This window comes from Pelobates fuscus, chromosome 2 (genome assembly GCF_036172605.1).
Source record: "Pelobates fuscus isolate aPelFus1 chromosome 2, aPelFus1.pri, whole genome shotgun sequence".
In the NCBI taxonomy this organism is placed as follows: domain Eukaryota; kingdom Metazoa; phylum Chordata; class Amphibia; order Anura; family Pelobatidae; genus Pelobates; species Pelobates fuscus.
In genome coordinates this window covers 131,587,366-131,612,577 of record NC_086318.1, presented here as the reverse complement: position 1 = coordinate 131,612,577, position 25,212 = coordinate 131,587,366, and the positions used below count along the sequence as shown (strand labels likewise).

The 25,212-nt window shown below is 41.3% G+C and overlaps 1 protein-coding gene across 4 annotated transcripts in view; it reads left to right on the top strand.

The window, feature by feature from the left end:
- The window catches only part of GNB4 (G protein subunit beta 4), a 137,427-nt gene extending 131,617 nt beyond the window's left edge, over window positions 1-5,810 (top strand). For all 4 annotated transcript variants that reach the window (XM_063442704.1, XM_063442705.1, XM_063442703.1 and 1 more), the window contains 2 exons: window positions 996-1,212; window positions 1,724-5,810. In XM_063442704.1, the coding sequence (XP_063298774.1) occupies window positions 996-1,212; window positions 1,724-1,830 (324 nt within the window). In that variant the 3' untranslated portion in view covers window positions 1,831-5,810. The remainder of the gene's footprint in view (window positions 1-995; window positions 1,213-1,723) is intronic.
- Window positions 5,811-25,212: the final 19,402 nt, after the last annotated feature.

Genomic DNA, 25,212 nt, shown 5'->3' with positions numbered 1-25,212 from the left:
CCAGACCAATTCATCTTGATGAAGTGATCTTAATTCAGTGCCCATGTCCTTTTAACCCTTCAATGTAAAACATTGCCGTTTTGTAGAAACAGCACTGTTTTCTTTGCAGGGTTAAATCCTTCCTGACAGCCACTAGAGGCTATTAGACGTCACTGACCAAGTAAAACTCTGTCATGTGACGCGAAAGCCCATCGGAAACATTGAACACAGTGCTTTCCTATGGGGAAGTGTGGGTGGGACCTGCCGCTCATGCACATCAGATCCCCAATGCTCTACTTTGAGGAGCATTGGGTTGGACCATCGGGGAGGGAATGATGCATCCTAGATGATGTCACAGGAGGCAGGGAGATAAGCAGTGCCAAAAGTCTCTGCACTGGAAAAAGGTAAGTAAAACTGTATAGGAACAGGGACAGAGGCACTATAGTGTTAGAAATACAAGCCTGTATTCCTAATGCTATAGTGTTCCTTTAACAACCATAGTGCGTTCAGTTTGTTCCATATTTATGGTTGGTTGTCACATGCTTGTATTGTGCATAATATTTGAAGATGCCTGTTCCTTTTTGTCATAGTTGGACATCGCTCTACCAGTTGACACCGTTTGCCAAATATCATCTAATGCAAAATAGTGCCTATATATAAAAAAAACTCAGAAGTAACAGTGCTAGTGTAAGTGAGTGAATACCAGTACATTTAACAATGTAAGCAGTAGTAAAAAAAACAATTAAGAAACTTTCTCATAATATTTTCGTTGTGCATTTCATTTTCAATGTGAAGACCTATCTTCCACCATACTCCAACAGTAGGCTTTCACTCGGTGATTACTAAATGAGAATATCCTGGTGTAAATTTGAACCCACATAATCACTGGGACCCAGTCTTCACTGTAGGATATTTTTTTACCCTAGTAAAAATGTATAGTGATTTGCACTGAATGTAGAAACTGGACACATACAATTCTAAAAGCAAGTGATTATAGTGTATGACATTTTTTACAGTTCTTTCCTAATGGATATGCTTTTGCCACTGGCTCGGATGATGCAACTTGTCGTCTATTTGATCTGCGTGCAGACCAGGAACTGATGATGTACTCCCATGACAACATCATTTGTGGTATCACTTCAGTAGCTTTCTCCAAAAGCGGTCGCCTGTTGTTAGCTGGCTATGATGACTTCAACTGCAACGTATGGGACACCTTGAAGGGTGAAAGAGCCGGTGAGTTGAAGTTGCATTTGGTGTGAAGTAATGTCAGATGACTGGCACTTTAAACAAATTAAATGTATTCAACAGACGAGTACCCTAAAACCACTGTTGGTAAGACAAGTTCAATGAGTCATTTAGGGGGTGTTCCAACACAGCCATGTTAAGCTTATACCACTTCAGAGATTTGTAGAAGATATGCGTGCCGTGCCCATTTCAGTACATGATCTAGCTAGGAATGCTTCCAGAGGCTCAAAGTACCTCTCCAACTGTAGTTCAATAACCAGTCACAAGGTAGAGGCACAGGTTTGTTACCATGGCTGGTTACCACTACTTTAAATGAAAACTGAGCACCCCACTGTAAAACAACCATGTTGTCTGCAGCTTTTGCATAACCCTGCAAAAGAAGAATGGGGATATCATCCATATGGACTTTTTTTTTTGTCCAATATCCTTATTTCATAGATTGTTATTCTATGCAGTATCTGAAACATGACAAATAACCTTTTGCTTTCTCTGTCCTCAGGAGTCCTTGCTGGCCACGATAACCGTGTGAGCTGTTTAGGTGTAACTGATGATGGCATGGCTGTAGCTACAGGGTCTTGGGACAGTTTTCTCAGAATCTGGAATTAACTTGATGAAAGAGAATGATCTTGTAAATTCTCCACCGAGATCTGGAGAGGTCAATGCTGCAGCCTATAGCTGTGAAATAACATTTCTACCTTGTATTTGCAGGTGAAGTTTTTTCTATTCACTGATTATTATTACACAAAAGGCTTTCTTTAAACTAGTAAAATCAAGTGAAGTCATAAGGTTTTAAAGGGGAAAGAGCATTGGTGACTATTTAAAAGGGGCTAGCACACAGGATCATGGTGACCAAGAATCTAGGAGCCAGTCTTTGTTTTTGTGGTTTGGTTAAGTTGTTTTAACCCTTTTGCTGCTAGTAAAGTCAGTTTTGCTTTGTAGATCTTTACAGCAGCCACACGGTTAAAGGATTTCTGCTTTGTGCTCAAAGTCTGCTGAGTCTGTACTTTATTTTTGTTAGCTTTTATTTTATTTTTATTTTTTGTACATACCTGAATGTACACACTATAGCAGCTGAACATGTAATGTTTATATGTTAAATGACAAAAAAACAACAAAAGACAAAAAAACAAAACAAACAAAAATGCCTTTTTTATTTAATAAATAAATAAGAATTGTAGCTTTGAACAGCAGAGTAGTATAATGTTGGATATACTTGATTGCTGTTTACTTTTTTTGTGACCTTGCTGTGGATGAAATTAAGTCATTGCTCTGTATATGTGTCCATCAAGTTATAGTATATCTTCCCCTTAGACACAGGACAGGCCAGTTAGTGAATCTGTTTCCTCACCTCCCTATAGTGTGACTGCGTGTATTACAACCAGATTAACTTTGAGGTGTACTGTGATACTGATTCCATTGTGCAGTCACAGGTATCTCAGTCCCTTGAGAATGCAGGAAAATTAAACCCACTATTCTGTTTCCTGACCTGAATGCACTAATGTAAATTGCTAATGTTCCCATCTACCTGCACTGAAAGAAACTTGAAACATTAACTACTTTTATTTTTTCTTCTTTGCAATATTTTTCTTTTTTGGGTCGGCTTTTGAAACCACTAATTTCCAACAAATAACCTGACAATCATCAGGAATAATATGTTAGAAAATCGAACTGTAAACCCTTTAATATTTAGTCTAATAATAGTGCTTTGTCACATTCACTAATTTAATGTAAATAATTTTCTATTTACCATTGGTATTAAGATCTCTACAGGGCATTTAATTGTCTTTCCCTGCTTTTGACTTTACTTAATGCTGTAAGTGATGCAGTAATTCTAGTAAAATAGTTACCCAAGACAGTCCTATTCTAAACCTCTTTAAATAAGAGAACTCAGCTGGGTATACCTGGTTGGAGTTGGTGCCCAATTTAAAAACTCATTGAATTTTTTTATTTTTTTTATTTAGTAACCCTAAACAGTTTCTACCTGATGGGGAACTTTGTTTACACAGTCAATGTCCCTTAAAACAGTGCCAAAATGCGTTGCCCTTCTAATAAGTCTTTGATATTCTAACCAGAGCCCATGCGCTGAAATGCAGTCTTTTAATCTGTGCCTCTTGTCATGTTTATAATCATGAATGTGCCAACAAATTCTACCAAGACAGAATCCTCAGTATTGTGAAGCTACTCCTATTACACTGTTGTTAAATTATGAAAAACAATACTGGGCTGGAATACTGCGTTTGCCTGTCATCCTTCATGTCGCCGCCATTGTTTGGCACTTTTGCTGTCACTGAAGGCAAGTAAAATATCTTGCAGACTATTAAAGTCAGCAGAGGTATCCCTGGTGAGCAGAACTTTGAGATCAAACAGAATTCAGCATACGATATATCCTTCTTGTTCAATCTGACGTTTAAATACACTTAACCAAGCTGCAAAGTCATGACACTGTGTTAGTCTGGCTTTTGTAACCTTGTGTCCCCCAACCCCTGCATTCCTGGTGTATTAAAGGTTAGTTTTGGAAAGCAGTGGGGAGATCCAGAAATCTGATTTTATTTTCCTGATCAGGTTTTGTATATTGCTAGTTAAATTGCCAAGACATTATGTACTATCATTATTATTATTTCCTAAGCTTGTGTTAAATGATTGGGAATTGTAAGCAGAATTTTTTTGGTATGTTCAAAAGGTAAATGTGAAAAGCTAGAAACAGGTTTGACATCATTCTGACCATCGAGTAAAACATTGTAACATGGGGTTTCTTAGTAGACTAAGTACCAGTACCCAGTATATGTTGTGTATTGTGGCTTAAAGAGAAATGTAAACTTTTTTGATCGCCAGTATGTCATTATACGGCTACTGTAAAATGGAGATGCCAGGATCAATGGTTAAATTACTAAAAATGATTCAGAGAGCTACAGCTTTGTTTTTCTGATCAGTTATGGAATTCACAATGTGCCAATATATGAACCATTGTAATCATTCCAGCTGTAATTTATTGTTTGCCTTCTTCAAGCGGATTGTGAATTTAAATGGGAATCCATTTATAGTTCTTGTTCAGGGTGCTCTCTTGACATGTTGGGTTAGTATGCCAACCTTTCAAAAGTGGCTTTAGTTACCACCTATATCATCGGTGCTCCAGAAGATGTTAAAGAACTGCTTTTTGAAAATAAATATTCATATTGTTCTCTGTAAAAGACTTTTTTTTTTTCTCGTATTGAAAGTGCCAATTTTCCCAGGATGGGTCTAAAACATGGATGAATATAGGACTTGGCAGGCCCTTCAGTCAACCAACAAAGTATATCAAAAAAGATCGAACATACTTGGGTGGTTAAAACAGTTTTCTTTTAGATTGGTGGTACTGAATCTAAAATCGGTGCCGGGTCACTAGCACTAGTTCCATTTTCCACTTTTTATTCCAATTTTTTTTTTTTGTCTTGTTCTATTTCATAAATGAAACTGCTAACCTCTCAATACATTCCAACGCTTTGTTATGAAGGACAAGTTGCATCAAAAGTCAAGTTTGTAGTACTGTACTGTGACACTTCTCTCAAAGAAGCTCAAGCCAATTGAAATCTGGAATATTTGTAGCTCCCGCACGATTTTTCTAGTCAAGTAACGGAATTTGGTTTCATTTCATGTCCAAGTGACGAAGCATGGGTAATGGTGCACTTTGTATAATCTGGCGTGCATGCTAGTGAAAATATCTTCCTCAACCGTAGAGGCACCATAAGCCTTGTCTCTTCTGTTTGTATCGAATTGCTGGTTGTATAAAATACATACAGAATGTTAATGCAGTGTTGTATGGTAATATGTGCAAACAGTGTTACAGATTTGATATAACCTGAGATAACACATTACATGTGCCTCACAAAATCTTCGACCACACAGTATGCTAGGTTTCGAATAATACGGATTTTCAGTGGAGACTAGTTCTAGATCTTTACAGCCTTTTTAATGCTTTCTTTACATAGTGGTGCTTAATCCTGTGTGTTTCTCCATTCCCGGGGATTGGGAAAGGCAAAGTAAAAAAAAAAAAAAAAAATTATAATAATTCAAAAAAAAAAAAATATATAAAATGAAAAAAATCTATAAAAAAAAAAAGAGGAAAAAAAGCATCTAACACGTGCGTTATTACACTTAATATCCATAGAAGTCCAACATTTAGTTGCTTTTTGAAGGAACATGTTTTGTTGCTGTAATATAACACTTTGAAGAAGAGAAAAATCGAGCACATTCATTCTATAAACATTTTTACTCGTGTTGCTGATTTTTGACAAAAGGCTTTATAAATATCAATTATGAATTAATTCTGCACTGCCTTTTGGATTGTGTATGTTTTAAAAACTGTCTTTAAAGGTTTTAAGCCAATTAGAAACCAGGGACATGCCATGCTTATTTTCCTCCCCTTTCTTTCTTTTAACCGTTGCTGTTGTATAAAGAATTTCCCTGTGAAATAATCACTTGCTATAAACGTTTTGTTTATATTTTTCCACAATTGATTTTTTTTCTTTGTATTTGTACAGTGGCTCAGTGAAACCAATATGTTGCCATGAATTGATATTGTAACCAATAAACAAGTGCTTTTAACCAGATATTTGCTGTCCTTATTGTGCCTCGTACAATTATTTTCCCTGCCTTGTGTTTGTCTTAATGTAGCGTCAACAGTAGACGTGCTGCACTGCCATACAAGTCACAAACATTGGCTACCTTGTGTTTGTCTTAATGTAGCATCAACAGTAGAAGTGCTGCACTGCCATACAAGTCACAAACATTGGCTATGATGAAGAACCAAGGACAGAAATGTGGACACTTTGAGGAAACTGGCAGTCTCAAACACACCTTTTTAATAGTTTTTTTTTTTTTTTTTTTTGAAACGGCAGTGATGCCTTGATCTTACATACAAAAACATCGCTCTACATCAATAAAACTGAGTGATGGAGCCTCATGATGAATCTTTAGTTTGTGTAGCTACTCTAAACTCCCCTAGGATCCATATAGATTTGGAGATAACAATTTGTACGCTGTAATGTAGAATTAATCTTGTACCATTTGTACTAAAACAATATTAACTGGATTTTTATTTTGTACTCTTACATCCTAATGGTAGGAATGTTTGGGCAAATTAAAGTGAAAGTGTTTTTGTTTTTTTTATGCTCAAAACCAAGAAAAGTCTTCAGTGTGCATATAGTCTAATATCTTCTTTTTCCTGGTTACTGTGTGCACTAAAATAATGGTAATATACAGCAGGTTTTAAAATGAGATGAAAAGGGACATGCATCACTTGATTATTTATTTTAGACTAGCAAACACTTTTAAACAAAAATACAAACCAAAATAAACCTAGAAAATACTTTGAGAGGTATATAATAAACGTTTATAAACTTGGTCAGATTATATTGTTTGGCACGCCTCTCAACTAGGGAATTTCTTCAGCCTTCCCCCACACCTCTATCCACTAATCTTCGTTCCAGACCAAACCACTAATGACATTAGTGACTTTTTTTTCAGCCTGTAGAGTGATGCATCTGTCTCATTCAAGCTGACGCTTTTGAAAGAAACAATTCTCTCAAAGTGATAGAAACATAGAATGTGATGGCAGATTAGAACCATTCGGCCCATCTAGTCTGCCCAATATTTCAAAATACTTTTAATTAGTCCCTGGCCTTAACTTAAGTCTAGGATAGCCTTATGCCTATCCCACGCATGCTTAAACTCCCTCACAGTGTTAACCTCTACCACTTCAGCTGGAAGACTATTCCATGCATCCACTACCCTCTCAGTAAAGTAATACTTCCTGATATTATTTTTAAACCTTTGTCCCTCTAATTTAACACTATGTCCTCTTGTTGTGGTAGTTCTCATTTTAAAAATTGTCTCCTCCTTTACTGTGTTGATTCCCTTTATGTATTTAAACGTTTCTATCATATGTTTCTATCTATAACATGTTAAGATCCTTTAACCTTTCCTTGTAAGTTTTATCCTGCAATCCATGAACCAGTTTAGTAGCTCTTCTCTGAACTCCCTCTAGAGTATCAATATACTTCTGAAGATACGGTCTCCAGTACTGCGTACAATACTCCAAGTGAGGTCTCACCAGTGTTCTGTACAATGGCATGAGCACTTCTCTCTTTCTACTGCTAATACCTCTCCCTATACAACCAAGCATTCTGCTAGCATTTCCAGCTGCTCTATTACATTGTCTTCCTACCTTTAAGTTATCTGAAATAATTACTCCTAAATCCCTTTCATCAGATGTTGAGGTTAGTAGGGTATCAAATATCCTATACTCTGCCTTTGGGTATTTACGTCCAAGGTGCATTATCTTGCACTTATCCACATTAAATGTCAGTTGCCACAGCTCTGACCATTTTTCTAATTTTTCTAAATCATTTGACTTATTCCTCCTGGAACATCAACCCTGTTGCAAATTTTAGTATCATCAGCAAACAGACATACCTTACCATCAAGACCTTCTGCAATATATCTAATAAAAATATTAAAGAGGATGGGTCCAAGTAAAGATCCTTGAGGTACTCCACTGGTAACTAGACCTTGCTTTGAATATACTCTGTTGTCATTCAGCCACTGCCTAACCCATTCAACAATATTGGAATCCAAACTTAAAGATTGCAGTTTATTGATGAGCCTTCTATGTGGAACAGTGATGCATGTCCCTTTGTTGTAACTGGTTTGAAAAAAAGTATAATTTCTCTCCAATACCATTTGCTAAGCAATGTATAGATCCCTTGAAGATCACAATACTTGATTAAATTTCACATTATGCTTCTTTTTTTTAATTTTATTTTTTTAATCCCCAATCAAATATAAGTTTAAAGGGACACTATATAGTCACCAGAACAACTAAAGCTTAATGTATTTGTTCTGGTGATTATAGTCAGTCCCTGCAGCCTTTTGTTGTACACACGGTCTTTACTATGGTAAAGCATTGGATTGGCTGAGATCATCAATTCTGATAGTGATCGCCAAGGAGGCAGATCGGGGTCGGGGCCAGCACCGGCACATGGAAATAAGGTACATTTTTGGTTTTTTTAACCTTTTTAAGGGGGTGCAAGCCACCTAAATGGTGGTTTTAACACTATAGGGGCAGGAGTAAATGCTTGTGTTCCTCACCCTATAGTGTTCCTTTAGGAAAATAAAAAGGGGGGGGGGGGGAACCTGTAAAAGAAATGTTGTAAATTGTATGGTTCAACTGTTTACATTTTTGTATATATTTATAATCCTGTTTTAAACAAAAAAAAATGCCTTCTGCTCAAGACAAGTTTGGACACATGGTATCTTTTTCTCAAGCTTTAAGTGGATCAATGTAACAGCGCATATAAATAGGTTAATCAATTATATATGACGCGATGTGCCTCTTCCTGTCACATGTTATCGTTCACTGATGGCTTGAGTGTGTTCATTCCTTGAAGAGAGGTGTGGACCCTTTCAGGTTTCCTAGTATCATGCTGATTTGGCAAAACCAGGTCAATTGTATCCTTAAAACGATAGACACCTGCAGTTCATAAGTGTGAGTAGGCTAAGTTGCTGCATCAAGATAGGATTGGCAAGTAAGTATTTCATTGGCAGTAGAATAAATCTGTTATTGGTAAATGACACCACAAAGAGGTAAACAGCTGAAGCACATTGTTTAAAGCAGTTTCATCATGACTTGATCCCTAATTTATTTTTATCGCCCACACCAGTGTCCCCACAGTGGCTATTTTTTACATTGGCCCACATAATCACCTTTATTCTTGTTTTTCCAAAGCAGTGCCATCTTTAAGTTACTGGCAGTGATGTACTACCAGTACAGTTATCAGTCCATAGTTTGCAACGGGATCTGAAACCCCGCAAATGGTTGACAGAGTAGCTTTAACAACTGCTATCATTGGGTTGTTCGTACTCTGTAATGCTCCATATTCAACACACAGGTAAAGATATTTATATGGTTCTTGAATAACATTGCCATTCAGTAAATATCAATCTTGTATTTTATGTATTCAAGCAATAGCAATTTTAGCTCTGATTACAACTCTATACACTATTTAGAACTGCATCAACATTTCATTTTCAAAGTTTCAGTAATAGCTACATTAAAGGAACAGTCGAGGCACCATAGCCATTCCAGTCCAATGTAGTAATAGTGGCCTTGCACATTCTTACGGAATTTTTATACAGTTTGATAGCTTACCCGAGTTCCACTGGATGCCTGTGGTTACCGCCCCTACTTTCTGGTGTTCTCCTTTAGGAGAATCAGGTTTGATCTATAGAGCTAAGGAAGACCGTGCAGTACTGAACGATTTGGCCAATGTATGCAGTGTTTATTTGTGCTTTAGTCTTTTGAGAGGTTCACGCTCTTCTGCAGGAGAACACTTGGTGCTGCACCCATTGACTGCTTCCATTGGGAAGGAGCCAGAGCACTCTTGGCAACATAAACACTACAGCGGGTCATTATGGTGTATACCACAATTTTTTTTTAAAAAATAATGAAGCAAGCATTTAGGAACTACAGGAAATTGTAGGACAGATTAAGTGAAAACAATTAAAATGGAGAATATTTCCAGTTCAGCTATTTTGCCCTAATTTGAAGTTTCACTGTCAATTCTAGGTTTTGTGAGCATTTTGATTTGGTGTGCAGTTCCCAAGTTTCCTGTACAACAGAGAGAAAATGGTTCTTTGAATTCTCTCACGGTTACTCACTAAACTTTGGTTTCAAATCAAATAGTAAAATGTAGGTTAAAATTGCCACCCTCACTACAGAGGACTGCTGGAATATTCCCACTAAGCATTTAATCACTTTTAAGAGCAGCTCTCCAACGAAGCTACCCATAATCCCTTACTACAAGATCCTCAGAGGGAAAACCATTTAAAAACTTTGTTGAATTTGTATTAATTATTTCCATTTACTTATTTTTTTTTTAAGATTTATTTTAACTCCTTAAGGACTGAACCAAATGTACACGTTGTGAACAAAACAAAACTGGCATTTGCGCTACATGTCTGTCCAACCGTAATTCACCTCTTTCATATTAAATGCACCCCCTTATTATATTTCATTTTATTCAGGGGAAACATGGCTTTCATTTAATATCAAATATTTAGCTATGAAACATAATTTAATATGAAGAAAATAAGAAATTTTATTTTCTTAGTTTCACATGACATTTTAACTGTCAGTCATAATACTGTTTGCTTTTACTGCAATAAAATACCCATATTTGTATTCAGCAAAGTCTCACGTGTAAAACAGTACCCCCTATGTACAGGTTTTATGGTGTTTTGGGAAGATACAGGGTCAAATATAGCGTGTTACATTTGAAATTGAAATTCGCCAGATTGGTTACGTTGCCTTTGAGACTGTATAGTAGCACAGGAATAAAATTTACACCCATAATGGCATACCATTTGCAATAGTAGACAACCCAAGGTATTGCAAATGGGGTATGTCCAGTTTGTTTTAGTAGCCATTTGGTCACAAACACTGGCCAAAGTTAGCGTTGGTATTTGTTTGTGTGTGAAAAATGCAAAAAAACACCAATTTTGGCCAGTGTTTGTGACTAAGTGGCTACCAAAAAAGACTGGACATACCCCATTTGCAATACCTTGGGTTGTTTACTATTGCAAATGGTATGCCATCATAGGGGTAATTTTCATTCTTGGGATACCATAGGGTCTCAAAGGCATCGTAACCAATCTGGCGAATTTGAATGTGAAAAAAATTAAACACAAGCCTTATATTTGACGCTGTAACTTTTGAAAACACCATAAAACCTGTACATGAGGGGTACTGTTGTACTCGGGAGACTTCGCTGAACACAAATATTTGTGTTTCAAAACAGTAAAAAGCATCACAGCAATAATATCGTCCGTGTAAGTGCTTTGTGTATGAAAAATGCAAAAAAAGTAACTTTTACTGGCGATATCATCGTTGTAATACATTTTACTGTTTTGAAAAACTAATATTTGTGTTCAGCGAAGTCTCTCGAGTAAAACAGTACCCCCCATGTACAGGTTTTATGGTGTCTTGGAAAGTTATAGGGTTAAATATAGTGCTAGCAAATTAAATTCCCTATACTTTCGGCATGGGTTGTCAGGCAGGTCCCGCTAATTGTAATTAATTAAGATACCTCATAATGTAAAAATATTACATAAATATATGTAGAATTAATATGTGTGTGTGTATGTATGTATGTATATGTGTGTGTGTGTGTGTGTGTATGTATATATATATATATGTGTATGTATGTATATATATATATATATGTATGTATATATATATATATATATGTATGTATGTATGTATATATATATATATATATATATATATATATATATATATATATATATATATATATATATATATATATATTCCCCGATCCCAGCACTCAAGGTTCCCGGTCTTTTTGTGCTGCGGTGCAAATGATCTCCAACCAGAATATAATATCCAAGAAGAGAGCACTCTGGAGTCCATTGGACATTTTCTGTACACTGCACAATAAAGCAGTATTTACCTTGAATTATAAGACTCCAGAGTGCTCTCGTCTTGGATATTATATATATATGTATATGTGCTCGGAATTTAATACGTAATAGATAGTATCTGTAAGAGCAAAGTTGGTTGTGGTGTGCCGAAACCAACGTACGAGTGGGCCTGTAAATAAAAAAGGGGAAAAGATAAATTTGAGAAAATACACTTTATTGCATTTTACATGACCAAGTTCCTGAAAGCTTGACGAAGCTCTTTTTCCGGTTGTGGAATATATGCATGATATATGGAGGATTTCCATCGACCCAGTCTCTTGATGATGTGGACCGGTGTGTTTGTGCTAGAGGCTGATGAGGCGGCTCCTATGCAGAAAGAGTGCCCGGAGAATGCAGCCGGGTTTAATCCGAGCTTAGATATCAGAGTTCTGACATGTGACATGAATTTTGCCGTGGTAAGCGGGTGCCCTTGTAGTGATAAGAGCGGAGAGTCTGGTAGGTATGCGTGATGAGTTAACCGTAGGTGGTCTAGTACCTTGACCGGACACCAGGTATTATCAGTAGGGAAGAGAGGAATTATAGTAGGGTGTTGTGACTGGTTTTAGTTGTAGGGATCGAAAGTAGGTAGTGATCCTCAATCTTAGTGAGGTCTGATGTTTTAAGGCTTTGCGTGATATCTCCTTGACAAACCACAGTGAACTCTCTAGGTCTGAGAAAACCATAGAAAGCGAGATATATATAGCTGATTTGATCACCGTATTTGTGTTGGGATCGAACGGGGCCTTGTCAAGGAGATTGCTAAGTGATCTGAAGATAGGCCCGTCTATAGGTAATCTAGTGATAGTGAGTGGAGGTGAAACCTTTGATATACCTTTCAAAACCTTTTTAATGGGATATGATGACAAGAAGGGAGTGTTGTTAGGAAAATTAGTGAGGCTGTGGTGCTGAACCCCGGTGAGGTAAAGTTTAATGGTGTTATGAGAAAGCTTAAGATGTAAGTGGCAGAAAGAGGCAAAAGCCACCATGGTTTGAATAGAAAAGTCGCCTTGTAGACCGAATTCTGCGGTGAATTTGTTAAAAATGGTAAGTGCCCTATTATAAGTGATAGCAGTATTGGGTGATAGTGCTTGGTGAGTGAGAGTTCTAGCGTGATGCATAAGTGTGCTTAATCCAAGATTAGTTCGTGAAAACGTGGTGTCCTGGATGGCTGTTGGTGAGCCGTAGGGAGTGCCTGAGAGAATGCCTGGAATTGAGAACAAGAGAGCATCAGCGGCCGTGTTGTGAATACCCAGGATGTGAAAACACACTAAGTGAAACTGACCGGATGCTGCCAGCCAGGTCAGCTTGCGAACCAGCCGCATGATAGTCAGGGATGATGAGCGCCCTTTGTTAATGATTTCGCAAGCCACCGAGTTATCTGAGTAACATTTTACTGCCTTGCCGGACCAGAGATGACCCCAGGTGTGTGCAGCCGCCACAATGGGATAAATTTCGAATAGTGCTGAGGTCTCCCTGAATCCTGGCAAGGCATCCGCCTCAGTGGGCCAGTGACCCCTAAACCAGTGGTTCCCGAAAATGGCTGCGAAACCAGTGTTGGCTGCGGCGTCTGTGTGGATGATGGGTGAAGAAGTGGAGAGAGGGGGGATAAACATGGAGATACCATTCCATTCTGCCACATAGCTAAGTCAGCCTTGGCGTGGGGGTCCAAAGAAACTGGGCAGGAGTCCGGCACTCCGTGGAGCAGGCAAAGAAGCCTGGATATAAAAGACCTTCCCTGCGGGATGATGTGCATGGCGAAGTTCAGGGATCCCAGAAGGGACTGAAGTTCCTTCCTGGTGCAAACATCATTCCGCAGGAACAGGTCTATCTCCCCTCTCAATCGTGACAGTTTGTCGTGGGGAAGGCTAGCTCTGAGGTTAACAGAATCCAGCTCTATCCCCAAAAAGGTAAGTTTAGTTGTGGGGCCTATTGTTTTAGATGGGGGACAAAGGAACTCCAAGTGTGGAAAATAGTGCTGTAGTACTGCTGATAGCGGTGGGTGTTTGTGACCCTGGCTCTATCAGTAGGAAGTCGTCTAGGTAGTGAATAACGGAGTGACACCTGAGGACGTTCAGAAGCAGCCAGCATAGTGACTCAGCGAAAATATCACAGTTTGGGGCTGCTTCGAGAACCGAAAGTGAGTCGTGTGGAGAAGTAGTATTTCCCTCGCCATTTAACACCGTGTAAGTGCCAGAGTGAGGGGTGCATGGGTAGTAACTTAAACTTGACTTGTGATGTCTGTTTTGCTGAGCCAGGGCCGATTACCAGAAGATATGATGGACTGTATGGCGTCATCGATAGTTACGTACTGGAGTGAGAATTCGTCTGCTGGAATGAGTGCGTTTATGCTTGGAACAAAAGAGGAGTGCGGTGCCGATAAATCGATAATTAAGCGTTTTTTATTGGAATATTTGTGAATTGCAATACCAATGGGGTAAGTGCGCCAGGAGGAAAATGGTGAGGAGGTGAAGGGCCCGATCATGAAACCGTTGGTGATTTCAGAGGAAAGGAGAGTGTCTATGGAGACTGGGTCTAGACGTGCTGACAGGAGATTAGGACATTCTAGTGTACCTGGGGGGATGGCTACTATACCCGTGAGAAACCCTTGTGTGAACCCTGTGGTGAGATATTCCACCAAGTGCCTGCTAGGGTTTGACCTTGGGTAAAAAAAACAGGTTGTCGATGTTTATGTCGGTTAGTCACTTGTTTGGTGACAACCTGGCCGGACACATAGTCTTGGTATGTGCCCTAAAGCATATGGAGCAGATGTGCAATAATCTACAGGCGCTGAAACTGCAGGAGCCTGCGTTGAAATTATTGCACACCTGCGCCTTGCCTAAAAAGGAGATGGGTCTAACCAGCTTGTCACGTAGACCACCCGCTGGTTTGTTGTAAGGGGTGAAAGTGGGGTGAGGGGTGGGAGTGGAGGTGGTGGGATCTGCTTCGGCGGGATATAGGTCGGCTGTGTGGGATGTGGAGTTACATATGGCACAAGCCGGGGGCCTGAGTCCAGCGAAGTGGCGACAGAATAGTTCTGTATCCATCTGGCACCAGTTAATTCTTACATTAAACTGCTTCAGATGGGTTGCCGCCTTCGCTGATACTGATTTGTGGTAGTCGTAGAAAGAGGAGCCCCCGTACTTGATGCCTAGATCCACCACTTTGTGAAGATAGAGGTCTAACTCTTCTCTCCTGTGGGGATATACCGTGCAAATGACGTCGCGGCATATTCCGAAGGCTATCACAAACTGGGGGATAGAAAGTTTTTTATTAAGCCTGGGATCTCTCTTAAGCACTACTGATATGTCACCGTAGTTGTATGCCTTGTTCTCCAGTATGTCCTGAGAGGCTATGAGCAAAGACACCAGACACACGTCCTTCCCGTCTAAGATATCTTTCTTGATAGAGTCTGGGACGGAGTGCGCTGGTGACTCAAAGGGTGTTATGGCTGTGACTGGTGCTGGAGAGGGGAGTATGGGGGGGCATGCTGGTATAGCGGGACAGCCGTTGTGGAGACTGGGATGCCCGGGGTAGTACCTGGGGAGGAGATGGCGCTCTCCACCTTAGATAGCCTGCTATTAAGGGTCTGTAGGTTGGCCAAGATTGCTGCCAGGGTATCCTGGGTGGCCGTGCCGGTGCTTGGTGGTTGTCCTCAGGGGTGGACTGAGAACCCTCAGGGCCCCCGGGCAAAATAAATCAAGGGCCCCCTTACAGGCCCCACCCATACTCCACAGCAAGCGCCACTCTTGTCCCGCCTCCATGCACCGCCTCCAGCCACACCCTACACAATCTTTAGACACAAGGAACAAAAGTGCAATAATCCCTTCGAGGCCCCAGTAGAGACTACAATTGAGGGCTAATGGGCCATGGAGGGGGGTCTTTCTAGCAGAGGCTATCTCAGTGTCCTTTAGAGCAGTGTTTCCCAACCCAGTCCTCAAGGCACACCTACCAGTCCAGGATTTAAGGATTACCCAGTTTTGTCTAAGGTGTTTTTTCTTTTTTTTCTAAAAACACCTTAGACAAAACTGGGTAATCCTTAAATCCTGGACTGGTAGGTGTGCCTTGAGGACTGGGTTGGGAAACACTGCTTTAGAGAGTGTGTTAGAAAGAATGGCCTCCAGGCCCCATTAGAGACTAAATGGGTCTAATAGGCTTGGAAGGGGGTCTTTCTAACAGAGGCCATCTCAGCGTCCCTGCTGGAAACAGTCGCCTCCAGGCCCCAGTAGAGACTACAATTGAGCATTCTAGCAGAAACTATCTCATTGTCCTTTAGAGAGTGTGTTAGAAAGAATTTCCTCCAGGTCCCATTAGAGACTACAATGGAGTCTAATGGGGCCTGGAGGGGGGTCTCTCCAACACTCTGGTTCCTATTCACAATATAGCAACACAACATAGCTCGCTGATACCTAGGCCAAGTTGGCTCCTCTTACCTTAATTACTGTTGCTGGCTGGCAGTATGTGGGCTTGCTGGAAGGCTGTGGGCTTACTGGCTGCGGCTGGCAGGCTGTGGGCTTGCTGGCTACTGCCGGCAGGCTGTGGGCTTGCTGGCTGCGGCCGGCAGGCTGTGGGCTTGCTGGCTGCGGCCGGCTGCTGTGGGCTTGCTGGCTGCGGCTGGCAGGCTGTGGGCTTGCTGGCTGTGGCTGGCAGGCTGTGGGCTTGCAGGCTGTGGCTTGCTGGCTATGGCTTGCTGGCTGGCAGGCTGTGGCTTGCTGGCTGGCAGGCTGTAGCTTGCTGGCTGCGGCTGGCAGGTTGTGGGCTTGCTGGCTGTAAGCCTGTGGCTTGCTGTAGGCCTGTGGGCTGGCTACTGGCCTGTGGGCTAACTGGTGGCCTGTGGGCTGGCTGTCTGGCTACTGGCCAGCCTGTGGGCTGGCTGGTCGGCCTGTGGGCTGGCTGGCCTGTGGGCTGGCTGGCTTGCTGGCTACTGGGGCACTTGTAGATTATTTAAATAAATAATCCATGCACAATAACCACTACTGCTCTGTGTAGTGGTTATGGTGCCAGGAGGGCCGGGCCCCCGTCCCAGAGTAAGTAGTCAAACAGTTTAAGAACAGTTTGACAACTTACCTGGGGTCTGCTGGGATATGAGGCTGTAGTAGGGTATAGGAGCAGTGGTGCAGTGTGTGTGAGGGGGTGTAGTGTGTGAATGTGTAGGGTGTGTGTGGCAATGTTAGTATGGGGAGCTATGTATGGGTGGGCAGTGTATGTGTGTGTGAGGCAATGTGTGTAAATGTGTATGGTGTGTGTGGGGGCAATGTGTGAATGTGTATGGTGTGTGGGGGCAGTGTGTGAATGTGTATGGGGTGTGTGTGGGGGCAGTGTGTTTATGGGGCTAGAGTTCACTCTCACCACTGCAACCACCAGGAATCCCTGGTGGTCACAGTGTTGAGAGTGAACTCTAGCCCGTAGCTCCAGGACTAGAGTTTACTCTTGCAAGAGCCGTAACGTTGCCGTGGTAACCGCGGCAACGATCTGTGCTCGCACAAGAAGGACCCAGAGGAGCTGCAGGCTGAGCTCCCGGGTCCTCTCTTCCTCCCTACCCTGCCGGCTGCCCGCACGGTGCCTGTGGAGAGGGGAGAGGAGGCGAGGGGAGGGGGGGCAATTGCCCTCGTCTTACTACCCCCTCCCCTGTTTCTGTTTCCTGTACCCGGCCGGACTCACAGGAAGTGCACACTCAGTGTGCACCTTCCTATCACTCCGGCCGGGCACTGCTGGCAGCAGAGCAGTTCGGCCACGCTACAGGGGAGGTGAGAAGCAACTGCAGCCGCCTGAGCCCTCTTAACAGAACGCTCAGGTGGCTGCAGCATTTAAAGGGCCGGCCCTGAACGCGGCCGGCCCCCTCAGAGTGTGCCGCCCTGGCCCCCTGATGGCGGGCCCCCCTCCCGGCCGGGCCCTCGGACCATGCCCAAAGTGCCCAACTGGTCAGTCCGCCCCTGGTTGTCCTTGAGAGCTAGTGCCTGGCCTAGGCTCGGAGGCTTGGTGGGTAAGCAGCCTGTAAAGTTCTGCCTTTCTAGCTGTGGCTGGAAAGGGGTTTCCCCTGAGCCTTAGCTCGGCCGTAATTTTGGGTATAGTCCATGCTCTCAAGGACGTGGGAGTTGATAGAGTGAGAGATTCGCCTGGAGACTCGGATCTGATTGGCGTAAATGGTATTTCGTCTGGCAATTTTTCGATGGGGATTGGTTCTTGGGACATTCTAAAAAGGAATGATTATGTGAAAGATATATTAGAAGGGGAGTAAGGAACGTTGGAGATATATGAGGGGTGGTGTATTTGGAAGAACTGGACTGTAATGCTAATGCCGAAGCGAAAAACGTATCTGTTGAATTTTTTGATAGGTGAGGCCCTGCTAATGCCAAGTGGCGGTGAGAGGCTCTACCTATGATTTGGATTATGAAGTTGTGGCCACAGACGTGGTGGCGGGGTGTTGGCCTCTCGGTGACTGTAAAGAGAATACAAAACGTGTGGCCGTGACAGGTGAGGCCCTTACTAGAGCCCTGTAGTAGGGCATGTGAGGCGTATAACTATGATTTGGGCGTGGGGCCGTACCTCCGTGTTTGGTGGTGGGGGGGGGGATGGCCTCGCGGGACCGGATTTTCCTGATAGGGTGAGCTAAGGCAGTAGCCTAGACCCTATAGCCAGTTTGATTGTTTACTTAAGGATGAATGAGAATTCTGGAGTGGTGTGTGGATACTAACCTTGAGTGGTTGTAAATGATATCTGGAACCTTCTAGTAGTATTAAGTGTGGCGAGTCTTGTCTGCTGCTGTCCTTGAGGAAGAAGCCTGGGGATTTAAGACAAATGTTGATGTATTTATGCGTATCATGGTGGCGTATGGTTTGTATTGAGAGTTGGTTGTTAGGGGCGCAATGTGAGATCCTGCATTGAGGGATCTGAAAAGGTTTGGTATGCGACTGGGACGATTTTTGCGTTTAAGGAAAAGGCTGAATGAGGCCTTGGGGTGGCAATGGGCGTACATGGGTAAGGACGTAAGTACCTGATGGTATGGCTGAGTACCGGGTCAGGTTTGGGTGTTTTTCCAGGCCTGATGTCAGTATGACCGTATGTCTGGGTAGAGAAATTGTAAAGCATTAACGTACCATGGGCGTAAGCCTGTGAGAAAATTGTAATGAAATCGAGACCGCGTGAGTTCTTGTATGAAAAAAGGTCTTAAAAAGACTAGAGAACTATACCTTGATTTGACGTACGGGAACTATGTTGAGCGTAACTGGTTTAATGTGTAGAAACCGGTGGAGGCCTAGAATAATACTGGAGCTAATGATTAACCAATGAATATTTCAATAGTTAACGACAGATGTGATAGTATGTAATAAATCCCAACAGTTTAATTGAATTTGAGGCCTAGACCTAGATGAAACCAAAGTGAGAAAAATACTATACCTGTTCCTGTAATAAAAGACCTTGAAATAACAACTTTTGATTTTAGGAGAAGATGTAGTACAGATGTGGATTTAACGGATATCCTAGAAGATCGTGTTTAATAAAATAATATCTGTATGTAGGGTTTGAATATGGTTGGTGTATAGCTTAGAAACTAGTTTATTTATATTTGTGACATGGGAAGTCTATAAGAATTACTAAAATGGGTTTTTTAAAACGTGGGTTACTAGTTAATTAGGTGTAGGAAAAAGAACCGTATGTTATAAATAATTGTAGAGATTTTAAATGTTTTAGATATAAACCGGCCAACACAGTTTAAGAAAAAGACTGGTAGTTAGACCGGATTGTATGACCAAATACTGACATGTAGGTATCAGCAGTTAACTGACCGAACAGGGAATATACGTTTATATTTAGAATTCGTGTAAATGAAATTCGTGAATTTTATTAGCATGGTTTAAAAGAATTAACCGTAATATGGATTTGTACCGTGCGTTTGTTTAAACCGTACGAATAGATCGGTACTAGATGACCGAACGGACACATAGAAATACAACGAATAATATGAGCGTTATACTTATACATAGTTCGGTAGTCTCCGTACGAATACGTGAACGATGCGTAAGTGTGACGAGCGTTCGTCCGTTTTGGCGCGAACGCTGAATACGTTAAAACGAGCATGGATACGTGTAAAGAAGATAGTGGGAGCCTACCCCTACGTTTTTAGGCCCGAACGGAGGGAAATAGCCGAACACTATTTCCCTCACTTAGCTAACGTGAGCATGCCGGTCTCGTGACCGGAAGCCGGGTACCGCGACCGGGAGGAAAAACCACGCGGCGGGCCTCAGAACGGACGGAGGAAAGCTATGGACCTCTTGCTGCAGGAGACTGAAGCTGATCTGGCGGGAAGCTCGGACCGGAAGTGCTGGTTGCTATGGGGATAGACAATCAGCTGAACGGCAGAGGTGAGTAGGGGCTGGGAGTTTAAGTAGGGAACTTACTCCTTGCACAAATTCAGGCCTAATGGCCTTTCTACATATGTATTAATTTTTTTAATATTTTTATTTATATATAGTGATATATACGTATATATTTATGTATATAGATATATATATATTTCGTTATACATGTATTTTGATATAAATATATATTAATATCACAATACAGTTAGAACGAAATAACACACATCTATATATTTTTTAATTATTTTTTTTAACGTATTTTCATTTTTTTATATTATTTATAAATATATATATAACAATAATTATATATTCAATCAGTATCCGTCTACGTGTAATTTGATATTAATATATTTATATATATAATTATATATATATATATATATATATATTAATAGTAAAATACACCTAGACAGTGTATGTGTGTGTGTATGTATATGTGTGTATATATATATATATACTTAGATCATATATATTATATATATATATATATGATCTAAGTATATAAAAAAAAAATTTACACTGATATTAACTTTATTTTATTTCATTTCCAGCCAGCAGGGGGACTAACTGTCATTACAGGCAGTCCCCCTGCTGGCAATGCAGCAGCCAACTAACCCGCCATGTGATTGTGAGGTCCTCGCAAGGACCTCACTCTCATATAGCTGGGGTGGGCCGGAGGAGGCAGGATCCGCCGCGGGGAACTCCCTGGGATCCCAGGTGAGTCTCCCCAACCGCGATCGCCGGCGTGGGATCGCCGGCTACCGGGTAAGTTAAAAAAAAAAAAAAACGGAGGGCGCCCTCCAGTTTTAAGGGGTTAAAGACCCAGGTTTATCACTTAAAAATAAATATATATATATATATATATATATATATATATATATATAGAGAGAGAGAGAGAGAGAGAGAGAGAGAGAGAGAGAAATACAAAAAATGAAGGCTTGCACTCACGGTCTGTTGTTTGAATTAAAACAATTCTTCTTTATTCAAATTCGCTTAAAACATGGTTGCTGTCATCTCATCAACGTTTCAGCCACATCTGTGGCTTTCATCAGGATCAAGTCAGCATACATGTTTTTGTATGCTGACTTGATCCTGATGAAAGCCACAGATGTGGCTGAAACGTTGATGAGATGACAGCAACCATGTTTTAAGCGAATTTGAATAAAGAAGAATTGTTTTAATTCAAACAGACCGTGAGTGCAAGCCTTCATTTTTTGTATTTCTACATATTTTTGGCTATGGCTGTTATGCACCCGGCATTTTTTGACGTTTTGTGAGTGTGAGTGCTGGGTACTACTGGATATTATATATATATATATATATATATATATATACATACCTTTCAAACACAAATTATTGTGTTATTGGTTTTTATCTATCGATGTTATCTATTTATATAGAGTTTAAGATCTGAAAACAGCTGACAATAGCTGCAGATTTCTGGTCTGAAGCATTTGCAAGCCCTTACCTGCTAACCCCCCCAAACTTTCTGTGGCTGCCAAATTATAGACTTCTCAATGCAGTTAATATGAAGGTGCTCTGAGCAATTTCTGCCTCATGCGTTTAGTTCCACCAAGCTTAGCAATTGGGAAGTAACCGGATCGATTTCCTGATTGACAGCCAGGTCTTACAAGGTTCATTGATATAGGCAGATGGACTGACAAATTTTTTTTTTGTTAAAATCCAAAGACTTTATTCCCCTCCAGAAGGACTTTAAGATTCAAAAATACAAATATTTGTGTACTCTATATATCAGTGCCATCAAAATAGATGTAATCCTGTTACTGCACAGGTCTACGCGTTTTGTATTAAAACCATACTTTTTCAAGACTATCTTAGCACTACTTCACTTCCAACATTCTTTGGAGCAGTTTGGTCAAATGAAGACTGGAAAACAGAACAGCATCATCTTATTTCATCAGGCTGGTACCAGCAGTCATTTAATGATGTAAGAACTTCAGCCTCTCATGACCTGGGCTCAGCAGAATGTGGCAGGTCTCTGTCCCATTTATATTTTAGGGAAAGAGAATCCCGATGCAGACTTCCTGAGCAGGTACCAAGTGGAGGAAACAGAATGTCAGCCATCACCAGATAGAAAGATTCCAGTGAACAATCTATGAAGTGTCTTAATCTTTCTCAGGTCGTGGGGTTCTGCTGTCTTAAAGTCCAATGCTTTGCCATTTCTGATCTCTCTAGAGTTACAGGGGCTGAATATCCAGTGGTCATTTGTTGTTTTTTTTTCAAAGATTAGGCCTCTGTTGCAAGCATTTCAGCCTCTTGGGATCTTACTTTAGTGCTTTATGTTTCTTCCTGTTTTATTCCAGAACACTTTGCTTTTGCTGGCATTGGTTTTGGCCAGGCATATGTCAGACATTAGAACTCATTCCGCAGTGGAACCATATACCTTCTTTCATGATAGTTATCCTTTGGACGAGGCCTCAATTTCTTCCTAAAGTGGTCTCCCTTTTATTTAAACCAGGAGATTATTTTGCGAGCCTTGACCAGAATCCTTCTTTTCCAAAAGAAAAGTGTCACAAGTTGGACCTTAAATTATTATTTTTTTTAGCTGAAAATGAAACAGTTGAATTTTCCGTTGAATTTGGGAAAACCACTTAAAGCATTCATGCTTTTGTTTGCAAACCGCTGAAAGTCTGTACATTTTGACAATGAACCTGATTTTCAATGGGAGTTGAATAATTATGATCACAACTGTATATGGGAAATATGCTTTACATTGGCTTAAGTCCTTATGAATTACTATTGTCGGCTTCTTCCCCTACTTCGCAGTGGTATGAATCAATTTGGATGAGAAGAACCATATGTGTGTGTGTGTGTGTGTATATATATATATAAAGGATCTCTTTTACTTTAAATCTCAAAAAAAGAAGTTTGATGCTGAGCATATTATGGCTGAGCCTGAAATCCTTTAATCATAGCAAGATGCAACCACTTTGCCTAAATTTGATTACAAAAGAGATTCTCAATCTAGGCATAGATCTTACCCATCAGGAGCCTTATCTCCACAGCCCATATATCTGTTGGTTTTCTTGATGAGAGAAGTTCTGCACCTATTATTTGGCCTGTAAAACCAAGAAGTCCAAGCACTCTTATAGTCTATATGGGGACTATAAGAGTGCTTGGCATAGATCTTACCCATCAAGAAAACCAACAGATGTATGGGCTGTGGAGATAAGGCTCCTGATGGGTAAGATCTATGCCTAGATTGCCTAAATTTGATTACAAAAGAGATTCTCAAAGTGGTTGCATCTTGCTATGATTAAAGGATTTCAGGCTCAGCCATAATATGATCAGCATCAAACTTCTTTTTTTGAGATTTAAAGAAAAAGAGATCCTTTTTCTCCCCATTCATGGCACGATCAAAGAGCTTATTGCAAATGGGGAGGTCTAGGACAGGAAAAGAGTTTCTGTTCAGGGCAGACTTTTAAAATCATACCAATTTGATAATAAGGAAATAAAATCATGTATTTCCCCTTCTAAAGTTAATGCAGCCATTATCAAGATGGTAAAACAACTGTTCTTCCTATTGATTGTACCTCTGAACTTATAAAGAAAAGATTAGACAACAACCATATTTAAGCCTATATTGTTATGGGAGCAGGGCTACACCCAGCAGTAGCCATAATGTCTTTATCCAGAGCTCGGAGGAAAAGATATCCTGAAGGAGTAAAGAGATATTGTTGGATTCTTGTTTTGCCTATGTTATCTTGTCTTGTTTTAGTTTGTATACCCAGCCCAGGTACAGTCCTGTCCAGTCATGCCCATGTTGTGTTCATGTTTTCCTCATGTCTTGTGTATATGTTCTGGGTTTAGCTTACTATCCTTCTCTGGTTCTGGGTTCTACTAGTTCTGTCTTGTTTTCATGTTTGGTGCCTATCTTTAGTCTTGCCTTGTTTCTAGTACTGGATACAATCTTGCTGCAGAGCCTCCCTATTCAGCTCCTGGGAGGTCTGCTAATTTCCATGCTCCTAGTTCCTGGTATCCGCTGAAGCTGATTCAGGGTCTTGGTATGTGGCTGCATAAACGCTGGTGCTCAACACCAGGGGGCGTGCGGTTACCCTGCACCAGACCCTGCTAATCACCTCCACACTGTGACTCCTACTCTGAACATCAGGCATACTGGGTGCTGGTCCATGCGCCGCCACCTGGACACTGTGTCTGGGTCCCGGGCACCGGACCGCAGGAAGACCGCAACTGCCGGAAGACAGGAAGACCGCAACTGCCGGATGAACACCAAAATCCGGGGAATACCAGACTCTGTAGGCCCGACAGAACTGTCTCACTACCTACGGAGGTTAACTACAACACTGTTGCCTCAAACCAAGGCCAAGAAATTGGAATTCGACTAACACTTCAGAATTAATAAGGCTAAACAAGCACCGCCTGCAGCTCCGCGGGATGTAATTGTGCGCTGTTGCTCCATACTAGACAAACAGCGCTTTCTAAATGCAGTCAGGAACAAGACCCCACTGGACTTTGAGTCATCCAGACTCACTCACTTTCAAGACATCACACGCACCACACTACACTGCTAAAAGTCACTAAGCCCTATAACCGCCCAACTTCAAAACGCAAAGGTGGGCTACCGATGGCTGCTGCCAAGAACCTTAGCAGTGGTACAGAATGACACTGTCCTAAAACTCACCTCTCTCGTGGAAGCCCCTGCTTTCCTGCAAGCCTTGGGACTCTCACAAGACACTAGGGCCCAAGAGACACCCTACACATGGGATCCTGAGAGAACTGTCTCATTCACCCTCAGAGGAGACCAGAATAAAACAGTGGTGACCTGAGCAGACACCACACGGAGCCATATGGCTCACATAGTATCGCTGTTGTTATCAGCCTAACCGTTTCTATCTCACCATATAATTTGATATATAACATATGTTATACGTTAATGGAGAACCAATTATTGTGTCTTCCTTAGTATAAAGGAGCAGTTCAACAGCTACAATGACTCACAATGTTTAACAACTACTGCCTGACTAGATCCCCTCCGTAACCCCCATAGGTAAGGGGCCGTCACTCGACTTCGCTCTGGTGGGGCAGGGCCCTACTACACGCCCCACACACGTTCACTAGGAGACAGACAGGGCAT